This window comes from Hoplias malabaricus, chromosome 2 (genome assembly GCF_029633855.1).
Source record: "Hoplias malabaricus isolate fHopMal1 chromosome 2, fHopMal1.hap1, whole genome shotgun sequence".
NCBI classification, from domain to species: Eukaryota; Metazoa; Chordata; class Actinopteri; order Characiformes; family Erythrinidae; genus Hoplias; species Hoplias malabaricus.
In genome coordinates, this window is record NC_089801.1 from 5,500,905 (window position 1) to 5,518,863 (window position 17,959).

General features: G+C 44.8%; 2 protein-coding genes across 6 annotated transcripts in view; both read right to left on the minus strand.

Annotated features, from left to right (window-relative positions):
- The window catches only part of ltb4r2a (leukotriene B4 receptor 2a), a 37,504-nt gene extending 37,174 nt beyond the window's left edge, over positions 1-330 (minus strand). For 2 of the 3 annotated variants that reach the window (XM_066662238.1, XM_066662236.1), the window contains exon 1: positions 2-179. The gene's annotated coding sequence lies outside the window, so the exon portion shown is untranslated. Of the gene's footprint in view, position 1; positions 180-241 lie in introns of those variants that run through there. The other variant, XM_066662235.1, reaches the window with a different exon arrangement.
- A 1,481-nt stretch (positions 331-1,811) lies between these two features.
- Positions 1,812-17,959, minus strand: part of efemp1 (EGF containing fibulin extracellular matrix protein 1) — a 39,566-nt gene continuing 23,418 nt past the window's right edge. For 2 of the 3 annotated variants that reach the window (XM_066651473.1, XM_066651482.1), the window contains 7 exons: positions 12,527-12,649; positions 11,131-11,250; positions 8,649-8,768; positions 7,492-7,611; positions 6,016-6,139; positions 4,859-5,051; positions 1,812-4,760 (listed from right to left, as the gene is read on the minus strand). In XM_066651473.1, the coding sequence (XP_066507570.1) occupies positions 4,599-4,760; positions 4,859-5,051; positions 6,016-6,139; positions 7,492-7,611; positions 8,649-8,768; positions 11,131-11,250; positions 12,527-12,649 (962 nt within the window). In that variant the 3' untranslated portion in view covers positions 1,812-4,598. The remainder of the gene's footprint in view (positions 4,761-4,858; positions 5,052-6,015; positions 6,140-7,491; positions 7,612-8,648; positions 8,769-11,130; positions 11,251-12,526; positions 12,650-17,959) is intronic. The other variant, XM_066651491.1, reaches the window with a different exon arrangement.

Below are 17,959 nucleotides of genomic sequence, written 5' to 3' on the forward strand. Positions count from 1 at the left end.
CCTCAGGTCACTTTGTACTTTGGGGTGTTCTCAGCATAAAACCAGGGCCAGGTCTTCTGTGTGGATCACATGCTGCGCTGGTGGGTGGTCCACAGTGTTGACCCCTTACAGGAGCTGCCAAAAGTGGAACGACAGCAACAACACTGACCACAACCTAAGCCACATCAAGTGAAGTCAAAATATCAGTGTTTATGGCCTACAGGCTTTTACATGAAAGCCATGAGGCTTAAAGATCACTCACATGATCTGAGAGTGAACCAGGTATTAACAAAATAAGAGTCCTTCGCTGCGGCAGGCAGGTAGGACGTGTCCTCTAAAGACTCCTTCTTAGTAACCCAGGCCACTCAAAGGAAACTGTCTAAGGAGGCGGCGTCACTGGAAATGTCTCATCTGCCTCAAAGCACTAACTTGACTATGGTATTTGATTATTAATATTATTCTGCAAAATAATACTATTTTAAAAGTTTAATCAAAACTCATTAAAGACGCAAACTTCAACTTAAACATTTAAATTTCAACTGGGATTAAAAATATAATGCTAATAAATATATGTTATCTATGGTACTGTTATACGCCAATAAGCCTATTGATTAAATATGGTACAGAGATAAATATTTTAAATAATCAATTATCTTACACTTTACAAGGTAAAAGGACTCTTATCCTGAAATTTCTGAAGCAGTGTTTCGCAGAGGATTCTGGGTAACTGAGGGCCATGAAGAATACGTCTGTTGCATCCTCAAAATGGCGCCGAATGTAGACTGCATTTCTAGGCTGTTCTTTGAAGAGTCCGTCACATCATACAGTCTTCTATGACGTAGAGGCTGAGAAATACAGTCGAGCTCACCCTCAGCCTAGGGTTTGGAACACAGCCAGTTTGTCTACTGATCAATGGCTGCGTCCCAATAGCGCACTTAATATAGGGTGACCAGATCTGAGATGGTGAAAAAGAGGACACGTCTCGGGCGGGGTGGGGTGTATAGCTGCTCGAGATGTGGGTGGGTACATGAGCTTTGCCTGACGTAAACAATGACTACTGACGCGCAGACTGACCAATTAAATGTTTACAGAGAAGGTTATCGACCAATAACGGTAGCTTTACAGTCAGACCGTCCAATCAGAAGATTTTAGGCTACTTCACCACGCCCCCTTCTCACTCAAGCGAACCAATCGGAGTAGGGGAGGGCGGGACTAGTTTGTTAACGAAACGCTTCTAAAAGTTCTATGTAAGCTCTAGAAAAACAAAATCCCGGACGTCTGTGAAATTCCGCCCGGACATTTTTTTAAGTCTAAAAAAGAGGACATATCCGTGTAAAAGAGGACGTCTGGTCACCCTACTTCATACTAATTAAACTAGTCTTGGAGTATGTAGTATTATAGTTACAAGTGTCCACGTTGTTTAAACAACAACATCCTCAATCCATACCTAGTACTCGTGGATTTCTGAGTACAGTACTGATGTACAATATTGTTACTCCCTTAATATGTCATTTTTTACATGTGTATTCACTCACTGTTAGGAATTGCACCATAGGGGGCACCGTTTCCACATTAATATACAAAACATAACTATTAAGACAAATGAGTTTGTTATTTTCTGGCTAATTGTTTGAACATGTGTATGATATTAACCATTTATGAAAAGTAGGGGACAAATCTAAAACTAATAATAATAATAAAACAGGAAAAAGTGAAGGGGTCGATTTGTCTTGGTAAATGTATATATAGATTTTTTGGTCCATAAACCCACACACACCAAACACATAACAACACAAACAAAACATACTCGTATTAATCTTAAATATAATATTTATTTCTTTACAACAATCCTCCTCTGCTTCAGAGTACAAAACATTCAGGGTTATGCAGGACACCAGTTTTAAATAATGAAAGTGTCTGAGAAGATATTCAGCTGAGCAGCGCTCACACGGCTCACAGCCACTGCAGTTATCTCTGTGTCATATATAAGGCACAGTGGAAGTTGGGCTACGTGTGCTCTACAGTGGTGATTAGAGAGAGTGAGTGAGTGTGTGTGTGTGTGTGAGTGTGTGTGTGTGTTCATGGTAGGACAGAAGACCAGTGGCTATAAGTGTACAAGCACAAACAAGTAAACAGAAAGAAAAAGGTATTTCCATTTCATCCGTGCTGTACATTTATGGAATCATAATAAAAAATAATAAAATGTAATAAAAATCGTAAATATCTAAAAATACTGAGGCAAAAAAAAATAAGTCACTTCAGACTATTTGCATGTGATGTTTTACTAACTTGATAATGAGTAGCTGACAGGTTTCTCTCATTGGTTCTGATCGATCAGACTGTATTTTGTTTGGGGCACTCAGAAATACATCAGCCAATCAGAACGTACCCCTACACTGTAAAAGCATTCAACCCACACACCCACACCCACACACACACCCATACATACACACACACACACACACACACCCACTCATTGAGTTACTGTCTGACTGCTCAGTAAAAAGCTGAGGAGTTTTATGTCTGATGACATTTATTTGCGTCAGTAAGTTTTATCTTCTCTCAAATTCTTGTTTTACTTTGAAATTTAAGAAGCTTTGATTGATTTCATTTTTGGCAAAATCTGATTTGAATAACATAAAAGGGGTGTAACATGGCTATAAAACAATGGATGTTGTGCTTTTGCACGGCTGTGCTGAACAGAATTAATCAGCAGGAGTGTTCAAAGCGCATGCACTGAAGCTTGGCAGTGTTTTAGGTCTTGGATGAGGAACACAAGCTGATTGTTTTTTTTTTTTGTTTTTTTTCCAGGGTCACCCCACTGGAACCGATATCAAACGCTTTCCACTGCATTAGCCTCTTCAGTCTCTTTGTATGAAACGCTCGTAAGCTCTGCCAGACTGCGGCGCTGCCATCATTTCCTGCCTGGATTTTAGTTCCCGAGCCCTGTTGAATGTTTGCCGCTTAGAGCACTTACACAGCGACTAATCTGGGTTTATTAAAGTGGCATCGTCCAAACACATAAACGGCTCCGTCCAAACGTTTCATCTCTGCAGTTTTGAAAATACCAACACATACAAGACACAGCCAAAGATCTGTGTAAACCAAGTGCTTCTACTCTTCTGGGGAGGCTTTACAGTAAATGTCAGAGCACGGTGAGGACTGGATGAGGTTCAGCCACAAGAACATGACTGTGGCCAGGTGCTGGTGCTGGAGGATTAGCTCTAGATCACAATCCACACCCACTACTCATCCTAAAGGAGCTCCTTTGCCCCAGAGAACACACTTCCAGAGGGACACAGTGTAGCAGTTCTTCACAGCCTTTAAAACATCACAGACCAGTGTGCAGCCCACAGTGGTTTTCCTGGACTGGGAGGGGGTAGGCCAGAGAAGTGACAAGGTCACAACACATACACATAGTTAGCATACACAGGCTCATCCAGCAATCATCATCTAATCATCACTAAACCCTAACCCTCCTGACCTCGCACGGACCCTCAGCAGATACGGTCATCATGTTTTGACTGAAAGCTCCTGGTATCACTGTTGTTGTTTACTTTAGTGCTCAAAAACTGGAAGATATAAAAGAGAAATTATGAAAACCTCCATTGTTCTGTGCATGTTCACGTTACTCTGTTAATCTGGAGTCCACCAACCCCCACACTGTGAAACAAGACCATCCAGTCAGTTTTCTGTTCGCTGCCTAAGTCAGGAAACATGGGATAAAACTAGCCTTTCTGATTCTGCTCCGCTTCTCACAAAATAGTTATGACAATTGCCCCGCCCCCTCATCTGAGTCTGACCAATCACAGCACTGGACCCGCGTTTATGCCAGAACTAGGTTTAACGCAACAAAACAATGGAGAAAAAAGAGAACAGAGTGAAAACGGCTAAAAACCAGAGCTTCTGCTCCTCGCTCCTCACTGCTGTGCGCTCGGGGTCGGGGTGAACAGCGAGCGGCTCATTATCATTTAAAGGAACAGGTGCTGAAAGCGGGCGTTCTGAACAGGGGCTGTTTACACAGGGGGAGAACACTGCTGTGGGGCTCGTGGGGTTTGGACCAAAGCAGGTCACAGATGCTTCATTAAGAAACAGAACTGTGTTCCACTGTGGAGAAGATGAGGGAGTGTGTCCCCTTTATGTCTTAAATAAAGAATGCTTTTACAATAATATTATTAACAGTCATGGCAGTAAAAATAATAAAGGAACGAACTTGAGAAACACAGGATCCAATGATACACAGCCTGCTACAGGGAAAAAAGTTCTGACGAAGCGTTTTACAATATTTTTAACTCTGTAATAAAGGGTTGCAGTAGGAAAAAGCTTAAGAACCCCCATCTTACACTATACCTGTCCTCAATCACTCACTCAAGTTTCCTAGACCTGTGAGGTAATGTCACACACTTCTACACGGTTGTGGACCCCTTCCAGATCAACTGGGCTTCTCACACTACAAACATAGCTGGGGGTCAACTACAGCTGTCTTTGGGTTTGAGTATCGACACAGTAACGCCTCTCAAAACGAGCAGTTCATAATGTCCGGCCATGGCTGCAGTGGGGAGCTAGAAGGTAGCATACTGGATATGTTTAAGGATGTAAAGCGGCGGTAAAGGCGGTCCTTAGAAGGCGTAGGGTCCTACGATGATAGTCAGCCGTAATAACGAGCTGGTGCGGTAGGTTGTGACGGTGTGGTGTGTGATCATCTCCAGATCCACAATCAGCTCCAGAGGGCCCTCTACTGACTTGGTGAGGACCAGCATCGCACTGACGTTACTGGAGCGCTGCAAGAAAAAAAGGTGGGAATGTAGTGGTTAATATAGCTACACAACAGTACACACAAGCTAAGATACTATACAGTGTGTATTCAGACTGCACTCACCCGTAGGAAGAACTCTCCCCCCTCATTGCCAGCTCGGATCCTGAAGGTGTTGTGTGTGTTGGGGTAGATGTTGGTGGCCTGGATCTGGAAGATGTCGGCGGGTACGGTGCGGTCAGAATGAATGCTCATGTATTTGTAGACGACGGACTGTGGGACGCCGCGGCAGTTCGCCGTGGATGGGCAGACACAGCGTCTAGAAAACAGAGGATATGTGTTAACCCTGCCTACATTTGGCAGGACATTCACCTCTAAATTTTACAAGGCTTTAGAGAGTTGACCTGTCCATGCTCCTTTCACTAATCCTTACATATATCAACAAATCATACATAGAAAAGCTGTTATACAGACACCAGAGGAGATAGAGTTCACTTCCTCATAGGAATATAATGGGAATAAAGTAGGAGACTTAGATCAAGTGTTTAAAGCCTTCATCTTCATAAGATCAAATATAAAGTTCATGCCTCAGATAGGTAAAACTCAACAGGTGTAGTGTCCATCGTTTCCACTGTGAAAACACATCACAGTTCTGAAAGGATGTAGCACTGTTAAGAAGCCCTTACTGAGAAAAGGAAATGGACAAGAAAGAAGAGGAAGGCTGAAAATGAACCATGATTTTTATTCCCCTTCTGTAAAATTTGGTATTTTTGCTCATGGGCTCCCCCTACTCTTGCGGAGTGTAATTCATGCTTACTGCCCTCTTCTGACATCAAAGCAGAGGGAGAGGGAAGTGATGTGGTTTCCTACCCTTCTCCAAAAGTTACATAGTGCTGTTTCTGCAGTGCTGAGCCTGGAGTAGCAATGACAGAAGCTCTATTCTCCCTGTTACAGCTCAGTAGAGTATCACAATGATTTTGAAGCTGTAACTTTAAGGTACAAACACTACCTAGTGCTGCTTTAAATTTTTCAGAGAAGGGTCACTGCACTGCCCTAGAGTCCAGGCCTCAGCATCAGTGAAAAATATTTGGGTGGACTCAGATTATCAGAGATATCTTTGACTGAAACTGTCTCCCCATTTGTGGACGGAGCACAGTGAAGTCAAGGAGGCGTCTGTCTCGTGGACAACACAAGAGGGGGGGTTCATTTCCATCCTATGGCTCATAAAAAACCTGCCCTTTACAGCTGCGTCTGCTTTAGAGAAAGCTGCTGGATGCACTCACTGTTCCGACGTGCGTACGTAAGGCTCCTGGCAGGGGTTTCGGGGGTAGCACCGGTAGCCTCCGTAATAGTTCCAGCACATCTCCTCCTCGCTGCATTCATGGCCTGTTTCACACTCGTTAACGTCTGCCAGAACAAAGGGAAACATCTTACACACAGTGGATGGAAAGACATCAAAATATCTTTTATCCTTGTCCTAGGGTTCCTGGCTTGAAGGCACGGTCCTAGGACAGCCCTGTACGACTGGTTTAGATTTACATTAGGATGACGTTCCTCATGGAAATGCTTCCTAAAGAGACAACTCCAGCATTTCTTCTGAAATCAAGGATATTATTCGGTATCTTGTGCCCCACGTTTGCTGCTATAACAGCTTCTACTCGTCTAAGTTAATTCCAAAAGCTCATCCCAAAAGGTATTGACTGGAATCTTAATGAGTCCACAGCCCAAAGGTGCTTGGTTTTTAAACCCCTCCAGTACAGGGCAGGGTGAGATTAGCTTCATGTGCAGCTGCTCCAGAGTGTGCAAACTCACTTTGTGTGATTTTATAAGCTCTCAGCAAAGGGGGCGTCATGAAATCTACAAAGAAATATGTATATAAATGTGTGTGTGTGTGTGTGTGCAAAAAAAGCCGGAATGAACCAAACCTAGTTCTTCTCTGTGCCACTGTCCTAATTAACGCTGTTCTTAAACCGTAGAGAAACCACAGAGAGCGTAAGTGGACATCAACTCCCACTTCTATGCTCCACATACTCCACAAAGCACTTGTTTCCCAGGCCTTTGACATAAGTCTGGCCTTTAACTACAGGACAGAAACTGCAATGGCAATGCTGATTCACCTCTGAAAATCTCTTAATCCTAGGCTTAGGTTAAATCTGTGTCTGGCAAAGAAGCCCAGAGAGCATTAGGATTAAAGCCCCCGGTCCCTCAGTTACCGTAAGAGGGCTGTGGGTCTGTGAAGGAGAATCCTGCTGCTTCAAAACATGGGATATCCCTATAAGCTTTACAGTTCAGACAAGCATGGAGTGTACTCAGGCGTGTAGACACACACCCACACCCACCAAAGAGTTCTGCACCATCAAAGGGCCTTAGGAACTGAGGGGGAACTATTTTTGACACAGCAGCAGAGATTCATCAGAGCGCTCCCTCTCCAACCCATTCATGTAACACGGGGAGGAGAGAAAAAAAAACACCCAGAATAAAAACAACCCCGCAAACATAAATCTACAAAATGAGGCTGGGGTGGAGGATGCTTTCGCAAGGTTAAACACTGCTGCCTTATTTGCGTACAGCCTGGCCCTCGCATTCTTTCCATGACAGCACGGTGGAGCGCTCCGAGCCCATATTCCGTTATATATCTCCCAGAAACATCCAGATTTGACGGAGAAGAAAGGGTAGGGAGAGGTAGGAAAAGACGGCAAGGCGAGGTGGGGAGTCGTTTTTCATCCTGGAAGAGAGAAGGAGGAGGAGGAGGCCAGTACCATGACACATTCTTGTTCCCTGTAGTTGATATCCTTCAGGGCAGGTGCAGGAATATTCTCCCGGGGTGTTGATGCACGCGTACTGGCACATGTACGGAGAGTAGGAACACTCGTCTATGTCTGGACACACAGCAAAGAAAAGGAGCTCATTCACAATGAAAACAAAGCACTAAACAAAAATGATAGTGTTAGCGCATGCTTAAGATCCATGCTCCAATCCCAAGTAATAGATCATTAACAGCAGAACAAGCTGCTAGCATCAGGAGGCATGCAGGATTTGACAGCGTGTAGGAATACATAGCTGAGCGCTAGCCTGGTGTGAGATGTGTTTAGTGGAATTCACTCTGGGAGCGAGTGATTCTCAAACAAGTCCTCAATGTGTTCACTCATCTGACTCACAATGCACCTGTCACAGTGTTCATTTGTTAAACCAAACGACGTGTATCTGTTTTTTGGGAGGTATCTCTGTTCTTAAGCCGCTAAGAGATTTTATCATAAGTCTCCTTTCTGCTCAGATGTGTCTCGAGATAAAGACCTCCGTCATCTCACGCTCCTTTTAGTGGAGATCTCTGTAAAGTCACAAACTGTGCTCAGATTTGCCAGATAAACTAAACCCTACGCTCTCCATTATCTCTTCTGTGTCTCATGTCTTCTTTTTGTCTCGTTCTGTTTCTTCTAAGGACTGTTCAGAGAATCACTATTATGTCTCCTGAGCCATTACAAAGAAACCTATGAGCAACTATAAAGGGCTCTTTCCACGCATTTCAAACTTGCCAAACTTGAATGGTAAAGTTTGATAAATGTTTGTTTGCTAAAAGAAGACCCATTTCATTGGCTCCTTAGCATTTGTCGCTAATTTGGATTAATTTTATGGAAAATACCAATACATCTCCTGAAAAGACCATGTTGCTTTATGGGCTGCAGCTCATTGTGTAGCTATCTCTGCCTGAACATTTGGCACCACTCGAACACAATATTTCAGAGCCTGAGCCCCAGGTTGAAAACATGGCGAGGTCTCAGCGATGCGTTCCTGTCTTGTGCCAAACACTAAATACCTGAGGTCTGTTTTGGATGTTACCTGGCGGTGTGTAACTTCAATGCTAAACATGCAAGGTTGATGCTGGAACGTCTCGCAGAGGGAACATGGTGGTGCTTACCGATGCAGGAGACCGTGTCCGGAGCCAGTTCATAGCCGCGGTTACACTGGCAGATGAAGGAGCCTATGAGGTTGTGGCACTGATGCTCACACGGCTGACTGACCTGACACTCGTTCACATCTGGAATAAAATGCAAGTCAGGTCAGGAAAGTCTTTAGACATTTACATAACGCTGTAAGAAATATGTTTTGAGTTGATGACTGAAATTTCTTGACTGAAAGTGTTGTTTGCATATTGTTGCTGTCCAAAGATAACCCTGTATCTCTGTGTTTGTAGGTGTTCAGTTACTGTATCATTTGAACACAGCAGCTGTCCTTCACTCCGTGTGAATATTTAATGACGAAAGAACCAATAGAAACGGTCCAAAATTACTCTGAATTAAATATTTTTAGACTAAATTCCACAAAATGTTAAGTTTTTTTTTCCTCCTGTACTGAATCCATTGCCTTGCTCTGGGTGTGTTCTCTCTGTGTCTGCATGGGTTTCCTCCGGGTGACTGTCTGTGAGGAGTGTGGTGTGTTCTCCCTGTGTCTGCGTGGGTTTCCTCCGGGTGACTGTCTGTGAGGAGTGTGGTGTGTTCTCTCTGTGTCTGCATGGGTTTCCTCCGGGTGACTTTCTGTGAGGAGTGTGGTGTGTTCTCCCTGTATCTGCGTTGGTTTCCTCCGGGTGACTGTCTGTGAGGAGTGTGGTGTGTTCTCCCTGTGTCTGCGTGGGTTTCCTCTGGGTGACTGTCTGTGAGGAGTGTGGTGTGTTCTCCCTGTGTCTGCGTGGGTTTCCTCCGGGTGACTGTCTGTGAGGAGTGTGGTGTGTTCTCCCTGTGTCTGCGTGGAGTTTCCTCCATGTGACTGTCTGTGAGGAGTGTGGTGTGTTCTCCCTGTGTCTGCGTGGGTTTCCTCCGGGTGACTGTCTGTGAGGATTGTGGTGTGTTCTCCCTGTGTCTGCATGAGTTTCTTCTGGGTGACTGTCTATGAGGAGTTTGGTGTGTGAATGTGTCGCCCTGTGAAAGACTGGCGCCCCCTCCAGGGTGTGTTCCTGGCTTGCTCTCAGTGATTCCGGGTAAGCTCCGGACCCACCACCGCCCTGAACTGGATAAGGGCTACAGACAATGAATGAATGAATATTATTAGTTGGACAGCGATCATATATTTTTTTAAGGAAAGGCTATTTATTAATACAGCACTTTTCATACACTGAGGTCATTTGAAGTGCTTGAAAAACGAGAAAACAAAGGATAACAAATGTGAGTGAAAAGAAATAAAATCAAACATATGATTAATACAGAATTAAATATGCGTTTTTAGAAATAAAAATAATCATATTAGAACATTCCTGAGATCTAGCCCTAGAAAGGCTTTTGCACGGACAGTTACAATGAAAAGAAAGATTAACATAAAGATTATACTCGATTCTGGAGTTTTCCTGCATCTTGAGTGAGGAAGAGCACCTCCAAGCTCTTAATCAGTTCTTGGGAAAACCCAGTGCAAATTTTAGAACCTGCAAGAGTGGATAAAGCTGAGAACATTTACTCCAGTCATTTCCAGAGTGAGGAAGAGCGTTCACCCAATGAATAGCAGAATAGAAGCCGTATCAGAATAATATCTTACACATTTTGTAGCCACAAGGCCAATGTAGTTAACAATTCACCAATTAGTTCCGGTAAAACACCTCAATCATCACACATTTGCCACAAAATACACCAAACCCGTTGCTTGTATTAAACACTGTATCTATAAAAATGCCAGCACAATTCACCTCACACTCTGCCTATCACTGGCATAACACTGACATTAACTGGCATAACAGATGTGGGCAGTTTGCATTCTCCTCTAAGAATTTTGAGCTTTCCAAAGGTGTTTGTGCTTCACTTCACTTCATTGTTCAAAAATATGTAAATGTAATAGAAGCCATGCAAACACCACACACTCCAAGCTGAATATACACAAGTGATGTAAAGCTAAATGACCGTCATAAACCTAGGATTGAACTTTTAGTGTCCACACACACACACACACACACACACACAGGTCCAGCTAATTAACAGTATGCAGACAGGAGATGAGCCTGAACCCAGAACAATGAGGGCTGCTTTGAGGAACAATAGTGTGTGCGTTGGAGAAAAGCGCAATCACTTTTTAACACCTCTGTTTTTCTTCCTCAATTCACTTGAAGGAGCTGGAGATGAGAAAAAAAAAAACCTGGCCGCGAGTTACTGACGGATGTCCTGGAAGCGTAAACAAAGCCCATTAGGAAACGGAGCGGGAGATTTGGCCGAGAGCGAGGGTCAGGATTATGTCTTTCTCTGTTTCTTCCCTGTTGCTTCAGGTCCCAGTTTAGGGTCATTGGGGTCCTTCGGATCATGATACCAAGTCCTGTGGCATTTCTCACACACTCTAGCTCCATCTTTCTCACACTCACACAGGCTGACCCATTTCTGACACACTGTTTGTGTACACAGGCTCATCCGCTGGGTCCGGTCACTCACCCACACAGCTGTGGTTGTTGCTGGCGAGCTGGTAGCCGCTGTTACACTCGCAGTAGTACGAACCGGGCGTGTTCACACATCTGTGCATGCAGTAGTGAGACAGGAGACACTCGTCTCTATCTGTGAGGAGGTTTACACGCACACACACGTGCACACACACACACACACACAAAAGACGTTTTAGCCGGTTGGGTTTTTTTTGACAGCGGTCCCAAAGAGAGTTTATCTGCGTAACATTTGCTGACAGAGCATATCCTCAGATATAACATTATACATTGTAATATTTAAAGCCACACTAGGTAATATTTCCTATATTTGCTCCTAGGCTCCCCCTACAGTTTGTAATTCACATTTACAGCACTGTCCTGAAATCAAGGCTGGGGGCATAATCAAGTGACATCTGACACTCTTCCACTGCAGGGTCCCTACTCCACTGAACTCTACTCATCTGTTCCCCTCCACCACTGGGTAAATCAGATTCTGGTCCTGGTTCTGGAAGCGGGTTCTTGTTTAGCGGCTGTTCTCTCGTGGTTCAGAGCGAGTCGAGTAGGGACTAAACCGTGTCGTGTAAACCTTGCAGAGCGCTGATCTTCCAGAGAGAGTCGTCACTCTACGCCACGCAACGCAGACGACCAGCACCAACTCTCCATCTGTAAAATCTCCAGCTGCAGCAGAGATCACGTTTGTTTTTATCCGACTCACGACGGCAGCTCGTAAAATGACGCCGTGGTCTTTTGAAGAGGTTCAAACGCTCCTTGGATCGGTGGCCGACGAAAGAATCCAGCGAGAGCTGGACGCTGCAACAAGGAAGGAACAAACTCTACTGATCTGTCTGAACTGATGACGGAGCTGTGTTCAGTCCCAAACAACAACAACACGCCAATACACCATGAGTAAACACCGCTTAACGTTACCGCCGCCGTTGTTGTGGTTTCCACAGTCCACTGTTCCCGTTAGTGACGGGGGATTGAGACGACACCAGATACATTTCAGGGGGGAGTTGTGGGAGTGGGAAACCAACCAGGGACCAATCAGAGAGTAGAATAGAGTAGGTACCATGCAGTGGAAAAGCACCAGTAGTGTAGTTTCTCCAGTGCTGAGCCCAGAACAGTAATGACAGAGACTTTATTCTATCTGTGACAGCTCAGTGGAGCATCACAATGATTTTGAATGTGTAATATTCAGATAAAAATGTTACCTAGAGTTACTTTAAGAACCTACACATGTTTGCAGTCTATGCTCCACTGGATGCCAGTCTAGAGCCAGTGAGGTAAAGGTCAGTCTAATCCAATTCCAATCCAATCTGAGCCCAGATGGAATTTATTTTTGGACCTTTGCCTTCTCCAAAAAATCCTGGTTTGACTAAGCTGAGAGTGAGAGCTAGCAGATAACGCACCTACACACTGGTCTCCGCTCTTCTGGTAGCCGGGCTGACACTGGCAATAGAAGGAGCCTCGAGTGTTATAGCAGATCTGATCCGCGCTGCACGTGTGCCTTCCTGTAGTGCACTCATCTACATCTACAAACACAGAAACAGGAGGTCAGGGAGCTTTCAGGAGGACACGATTAATGAAGCGTTTCCATTAGCATTCGCCAAAGACAATGAAAACACAGCTAAGTCTGTTGCAGCACACTTTCTGCGCGTCTGTCCATGTTCATAGAGGACGGTACGTCACACAGCCTCAGGAATGTTAGCTCGAGGCAGGTGCACAACAATAAATGACCTCCTTATTTTTACACTCGTCCATTTGTGAGCTTAGTAGTTCTACAATTACAGACTGTGGTCTGTCTGTGGCTCTGCATACTTTGTCAGCCCCCTTGCACCCTTGCTTGGGTGAATCTTTGGATAAATCACAGGCAAAGCGAATGGAAACAAGATCCATTAATTCCCTGAATCCGCCTGCTGACCGCCCCCAGCCCCATTTCATATAGAAACCTAGACCACCTGTAAGAGGGGGACTTCAGTAACAGGGGGCTTCAGAGAAGTGGCAGCACAACAGAATCTAGCTGTGTTCCAGTCTTCAGAGGGGTGTGGTGCAAGGGTTGACAAGGCTCTGGGGACGGCATGAGGTGTGTGTGTGTGTGTGTGGGTCTGTGGTGGGTTGCTTTCTGGTTGCTTGATGTGTTGTTTGCTTCCAGAATAAAGGTTCATTTTAAAAGGCACTTATTCCAACACACACACACACACGTACAAACATGCACAGTTTTTGAGAAGTCTTACTTAAGCATACCAAACCACACTCTCTCTCTCTCTCTCTCTCTCTCTCTCTCTCTCTCTCTCTCTCTCTCTCTTCTCTCTCTCTCTCTCTCTGCACCCCCTAGTGGCCGTTCACTATGCTCAATGCCAAGTGTTGGCTAGAGGGATGTGAAGCTGTGGAACCTGGTTCTCTCGACTGGAGCACCACCCAATATCTTGAGGATGAGACGCAGCAGCATTTGTGATCAGAACTAATCACTCGACATCGGAAGCTAACCGCGCTAATGCTCTTATTAACGCATGCCAGTAAATCCTGCTTTGGCACAAATGTAAAGGAGAGTTTATTAAACGATTTCCGAACTGTCCACAGCATTCCAGCGACTCCTTTATTTAACCCCAAAACATCAGTGTGGAAGTGTATCGTCCAGTGCATACAAAGTATTCCACTCCTCCACTGCAGCTAGCAGCTATAAAACATCACAGAGTGCTTCAACACGCTTGGAGGAGAATGCTACTCACTCGAATCTGTCAAGAAACCTGCAGCACTGAAGACTGGAGCCAATTTCCATTTCATGCTGATCTTTCCTCACATCTCATGAGGTCTGACTGCCTGGACACGTCCCTGAGTGACGCACATGGGCTCTGCAGTGATTTATCTCATTTACAGAGCCCTACTTGCTTTTTAAAGGGATCACATGTGCGCATTAAAGTGGGGATCCGGAGCCCACCAACCCACACACTGTCAAACAAGACCCCAGTCAGAAAATATGGGACAAAATGAGCCGCTCTGATTCTGCTTCTCTTCTGACATCAAGTGCGGAGACTTTAGAATGGCCCCGCCCCCTCGTCTGAGTCTGTCCAATCACAGCGCTGGACCCGTGTTTATGTGAGAGCGCAAAGATGAGGTTAAACTCAGCAACAGACACAACGAGCGCGGAGAAATAAGAGCACTGAGTAAAAACTGAGGAAAACAATCCCTTTCTCCCCGTCTCTTGCTTTCTCTCTCACTCTCACACACACTTTATTTCTCTCTCTCTCTCTCTGACTTTTATGACGACTCCTGCTTTGAACTGCACTAAAGTCTGAAGTGGTGGGATTTTCACAGCACTAAACATGATTGATTTCTTCAACTTGAGTGCACCAGAAGTCTTGGGTGGTCCGTGTAAACCCACCCTACAGCAAACAGACAACAAATGGTCTATTAACAGCATGGCTATTTTCCCTAAAATATATCTGTGACATGTTACTGAAAAACAGAGGGGCTAAAAACTGAAGGAATTCACTTACACTTGTCTTTTACTGTAGAACACACACATACACATTGGTTTTGTTTTTCGTGTTGTGTCAGGACATGGTTTCATGCATCATTACTGGATTTTTTAACTATACATTTGCTGCACTCCAAAGCCTAGGCTGTAGCCAAGGTAGGGACTGTCCTATGAAGACTCCTCCTTAGTAACCGAGATCACACTAATGGAGCTGTGTGTGGAGGCTGCATTATGACATCACAGGGAAGGTCTGATCAAAGAACTAACAAGACTATGTTAAAATAGACTGTATTTGCTTATTAATAGTATCCTGCAAAATAATGCGCACAGAGAATTGTGGGTAACTGAGGATCATGAAAGACATGTCTGTTGTGTCCTTGAAATGGCTCAGAACATCGGCTGCACACGAAGGGTCCTTCACATTGGAACAGCCTCCTATCACATGGCAGCTGAGAAACACAGCCGAGGCCTTGGGACGCAGCTACAGATAAGTGTTGACAGGACAATAGAGCAGCATTAAATAATGCGCCACCTGCTGTTGGTACGAGGTAATGCTCGCACATGCTCAACTGGAAACTTAAATCAGTCACTGACTCAGTAAAACTGCATTTCGCCACAGTTGTAGACATTTCCTTTAAGAAAATTACACACCAATGATGGATTTTGGTGTAATTCTGGCCACTGGCCCCCACCTGAGTCACTGTAAACAAAAGTTCAACCCCCCCATTCTTCTTCCACAACCCAAAATCCGCACAAACCCGGGCTGACCTCCCACAAGAGCGAGCGCGAGCATCCTCGTCCTTGTGTGTGGAAAAAGTGAACGTTCTCTCCCTTTCTGCTTTTCATTTCATCACTTCACATGTTTAAATGACATGCAGAAACTCCACGCTAGTTTTTGCTCTTTGTTACGCAAACGGTGCGTGAGAGATTAGCTCTTTATATAAACAGTGTGTTCCTGTTCTGTTTGTTACGTGTGATGTAACAGGCCGAAAAGACTGAGCCAGACCAGAGCCAAAGAAGACCTCCACAGTCAGGAATGACCCCTTAGACTGGTTTTACACAGCTCCTTTCATAACAGCATCATTTATATTACTTTCACAAGTTCAACACAGATCAGAATTTCTGCTGTAGGAGTTAAAGGAATGTCTAAGACTGTGGGGAAATGCAGTTCTAAATTCAGTGTCTTTTAAGTTGAAAAGGTGTGTTTGAGTGAGAATAACGCGACTGAAGTGTAAATTGTCTGTAAGTGTTTATTCACTGTTTGAACTCCCACAGAAACTCATGTGTAACTCGAGCTGTTTAGTTTTGTAGCACTGTCGCTAACGCAGTTATCGCCTCCTGAGTTTAGAGACATTTCCACCATAAATGATCTGAAACAGCAAAAATAAGTCAGTGTGACCCCCCTATGGAGCAGGAATAGAGCAACATCCTCATCTCGGTTGGTGCTTTTCAGCGTTTGGAGTCTCTCCGTTGTCTAAAGACCTCCAGATGGCGTTTCTCTGCCGTGAGCAGAGAGAGAGAAAGCCTAGTACTGGACCCAGACACTTTGTTTTTTTACCCATTTACAGACACTGAGGCTTCGTAAACACATTAGAGCGGTTTCCAGAGCAAACCGACTGTAGAGCAGCACATGGAGAGGACACACACTAAAAAAAATGAGTGTTTTTTTTATTAAAAAGGTCAGTGATTTTACATCAGAAATATTAATGCAACTTTGAGCAAATTATCACCAAAACCAGCTTGTCTTCCATTAAATAACAGATTTCACCACGACAGACAACAAACCAGCAAAGAAACAACAGCTAAACAACTATGAAAAACACTCCACTGTTGCATTCCTTCGCTGACTTCCAGTAGCTGCCCACATGGGATTAAAAACCCCAACACACACCCACAAAGGTAAGTATGAACCAACCCCTCCCTACACGATGGACCCGGCCAGAAGTAGACCCTCACTACACGATGGACCCGGTCAGAAGTAGACCCTCACTACATGATGGACCCGGCCAGAAGTAGACCCTCACTACACGATGGACCCGGCCAGAAGTAGACCCTCACTACACGATGGACCCGGCCAGAAGTAGACCCTCACTACACGATGGACCCGGCCAGAAGTAGACCCTCACTACACGATGGACCCGGCCAGAAGTAGACCCTCACTACATGATGGACCCGGTCAGAAGTAGACTCTCACTACACGATGGACCCGGTCAGATGTAGACCCTCACTACATGATGGACCCGGTCAGAAGTAGACCCTCTCTACACGATGGACCCGGTCATAAATAGACCCTCTCTACATGATGGACCCGGTCAGAAGTAGACCCTCTCTACATGATGGACCCGGTCAGAAGTAGACCCTCTCTACATGATGGACCCGGCCAGAAGTAGACCCTCAATACTATGATGCAAAGACAAAGAAAATGCAAAATCAGGTTGTTATTTTGGATACGTTCTGCCTGCTCCTGACAGCAGAGATCTTTAAGAGAAAGCTAGATCTTAAAGCTGTAGAAGGTCCTTAAGCTGCTCTTTCCCTGGCGTCTCCCTCTTTATGTTCCAGCAGCTGACCTTAGATTGTAGATCTTTTGTAAAACGTCAGACACAAGGAAAGGCCTCAGACGTCAGACCTTTAAAACATACTGCATTTATATATCAAAATGTTTTCTAGTGTTCTCCCCGTGTCTGTGTGGGTTTCCTTCGGGTGACTGTCTGTGAGGAGTGTGGTGTGTTCTCTCTGTGTCTGCGTGGGTTTCCTCCGGGTAACTGTCTGTGAGGAGTGTGGTGTGTTCTCTCTGTGTCTGCGTGGGTTTCCTCCGGGTGACTGTCTGTGAGGAGTGTGGTGTGTTCTCCCCGTGTCTGCATGGGTTTCCTCCGGGTGCTCCGGTTTCCTCCCACAGTCCAAAAACACACGTTGGTAGGTGGATTGGCGACTCAAAAGTGTCCTTTATTACTTATTTTAAATGTATTCCCTTTATTACGATAATTGAAATACACCGGTAACTTGGTGGCAAATGGGGCAAGGATTCGAAAGAACACTGAAGGGTGTGTTATAAAAACGCTACCTTCAGCCTAATTACATCAAAATAAATAAGCCCAGCCTGAAGTAGTCAGCACTAGAGACATCCAGCTCCTGTCAAACCTCACAGAGTGTCATGTGGATGTCTGTATATCCTCAGCTCAGCGTGGTGGGACATAATTACTAAGTGTCAGACTTCACAGAAGAGTCTGACACACCCAACATTTCTGAACTCAAAACATGTGTGTCCATGCAATTTCACAGCCCATGTACACTACTACTAACAACTGTTACAGCACCGGTGATGCTTTGCACAGGATCTACCCTGAAAATCACACAGAAAACATAC